The sequence below is a fragment of the Strongylocentrotus purpuratus genome, unplaced genomic scaffold (assembly GCF_000002235.5).
Source record: "Strongylocentrotus purpuratus isolate Spur 01 unplaced genomic scaffold, Spur_5.0 spur5_scaffold_5, whole genome shotgun sequence".
In the NCBI taxonomy this organism is placed as follows: Eukaryota; Metazoa; Echinodermata; class Echinoidea; order Camarodonta; family Strongylocentrotidae; genus Strongylocentrotus; species Strongylocentrotus purpuratus.
The window spans coordinates 18,957,517-18,960,206 of NW_022145611.1; the positions used below are offsets into that span (position 1 = coordinate 18,957,517).

The 2,690-nt window shown below is 38.8% G+C and overlaps 1 protein-coding gene across 1 annotated transcript; it reads left to right on the forward strand.

The window, feature by feature from the left end:
• The first annotated feature begins 433 nt into the window (after positions 1 to 433).
• Positions 434 to 2,460, forward strand: LOC115929731 (alpha-(1,3)-fucosyltransferase 7-like). The gene has a single exon (XM_030999638.1). It carries the CDS (start codon positions 438 to 440, stop codon positions 1,704 to 1,706), a length of 1,269 nt encoding a protein of 422 aa, XP_030855498.1. The 5' UTR covers positions 434 to 437; the 3' UTR covers positions 1,707 to 2,460.
• Positions 2,461 to 2,690: the final 230 nt, after the last annotated feature.

Consider the following 2,690-nt stretch of genomic DNA (forward strand, 5'->3'; position numbering starts at 1 on the left):
ACTAAGGCCAATTAATGACTTTAAAAACAAATATGCTCTTCCTGGCTATTTGGAAATATGTCAGTTTGCAACAGAAATGAAGAACGCGCATTTTGTTGAAAATCATGTGATATCACGAACGTTTATAACCCACTTAATTGTATGGAATTGAAAATAAGTCATGGTTTAATTTTATTGGGGGGGGGGGGCTGGCGCCCCTCAAGCCCCCCCCCCCCACCAGTACGCCAGTGAATACACCAGTGGTAGCAGTCCACTATGTCGAATTACAAATCTAAAAGTTCCTAATAGAAGTAGAAGTACTAAGCAGGATCTAAAGATCATAACGTCTGGACCGAAACAAAACGAAACTGCGCCCTCGTCGGCACTTTAATAACATATTTTAACGGGAGCTGTATCTCTCATTCTGTGATTGTTAGTGGTACATTCACAACAAAGTAATGGCGATGCAGTCAAAGAGGATAATATGTTTCTTAATCTTATTCCTGTGTATTCAGGCGATATGGATTGCCATTTTACTGCCTTATTCTTTGGTCAAGCCGGTTCCTGTGTCAAAACTGGTTAATTGTTCCAACCACGACGATGGAGTGCCTTCTAGCCTTACAAGGAGAGAAGATATTAAAATAGGAACTAATCCACCGTGTTATAAAGTTGTTTATATTTGGTTAAATGAACATGATACCTTTCATGTCAATCTCATCTTCAAGCAAGTTGGTCGATTTTGCTGCCCCGGCCTCTCTTGCGGTGTACAGATTGAATATGGACGAAACTTATCTAAACTTGCTGCTAGTGATGTCGTGTTTCTATTTTACAAGTCCAGCTGGAATTGGCACGAACTGCTAAACATAAAGCATCAAGCAGAAAGGCAGAAATGGGTTTTCTGGACATCGGAGAGCCCACGGCACACCAACCATCGTGTAATCCCACTGCCAGAGTATACCAATACAACGTATGATTACATCATGACATATCGGAAGGGGGCAACTAACAAAGATGCCTATCTGTCTGAGGGTGGATATGGTCATTTCAATAGGAAAACACCCTCGGTCCAAAAGAATGACACCGGGAACTGGGCGACAGATAAAACCCGAATGGTCGCTTGGGTATCTACCAACTGTTACCCTTCTACGATGTCCTATGATCGTACAGGGTTTGTGAACGCCTTGTCGCGATATGTTAGCGTCGACAAGTATGGCCCATGCGGTTCGCAGCCTTGCAAGGACTTGGCTACCTGTGGTCTGCAGAAATACAGGTTTTATCTAGCCCTCGAAAATTCAGAATGTGCTGATTATATCACGGAAAAGTTTTGGTACAATTCGCTTACTCTGGGTTTGGTACCCATCGTGTTTGGAGCTCCAAAGGAAGATTATCTCAAAGTTGCCCCGCCGAATTCGTTTATATTTGTTCCAGACTTTCCATCTATAGCGAAACTTGCAGCTTACTTGGTGGAGCTCAGTGAAAACGATAACCTGTATAATAAGTATTTTGAATGGAAGAAGGAAGGGTCTGTGACGTTTCATAAACAGTTCTCAAACTTGGAACCCCAGAGACTTTGCGACAGTGTTGTTCGTCGGGTTTTAAAAGATGAGGAAGCTGAGCGTGATCAAAAGGGAAATAGAGAAAAGAAACCTTTGGTAAACGACTGGGATAAATGGTGGACAAAATCATGTACCTATACTGTCTCTGGATTTCCAATTCCCGATGAATGAGTGACTTTTTTCATTCTAATTGTACGTAGTTAGATTCGTTAATTAGCATATTCCTTTTTATTTTAATATTTACGTTTAGGAATTACGTGACGCTACTATTTGACTTTATGTAATTTATATCACATTATAACTCATTAGTTTTTGCAAATATGAATTAATCTGTACACATCTGTAAATGCTCTTACGCATCTTATGCCATCTATCAAGGAAACCAGGTTCTTGGACTTATTCCTCAATTGTCTTTCATCTTTACAATAGGTTTAAACAATGTGGTTCAATTGATCAAGAATTGGGAGGAAAAGTATCGTTTCCAATTGTTCTCTACAAGTGTTAAGGGATTGGTGATCGCATTTGAAAAAAGATAGGCAAGAGAAGAAGAAAATGGGGGGGGGGGCATCCAAAACTCTGACTTGGCCGATATTTTCTGTAGGATCACGGTTGGAACAAAGTGGAATGACGCGGAAATTTGTCTCCATCTCATATACACGGTATTTATCTGAACGACACATGGAAATATTCGAACCCTTAAATGCATAGGTATATATTATGAACAAGATCTTCATGAATATTGTTTTGCTCCTTAGCCAATCTCTAGAGACTAGAGACTCTGACTTGGCCGATATTTTCTGTAGGATCATGGTTGGAACATAGTGGAATGACGGCAAGCGAAGGCAAGCGAAGACAGGAACTACACTGTAAAAAAATAATAGTCGAAATAACTCAATAAAATTGAGGAAAAGAATTGCCTTATTTTTATTAAGTAAATATTACCTACGGCATCTTAAGTAGAATTTACTTATTTTGCTGAATAAATTTTTACTCAGTTAAATCGAGTTACATTAACGTAAATAATTTAAGTATTGTAATCATTTTAGATAATTAAAAAAAAAGCTATGATAGGTTTACATATTGCACGATTTGGTACCCATCTAATTTAACAAGTAACATCCACTAATCATTCACTACTTCTATTTAAAATTCAAC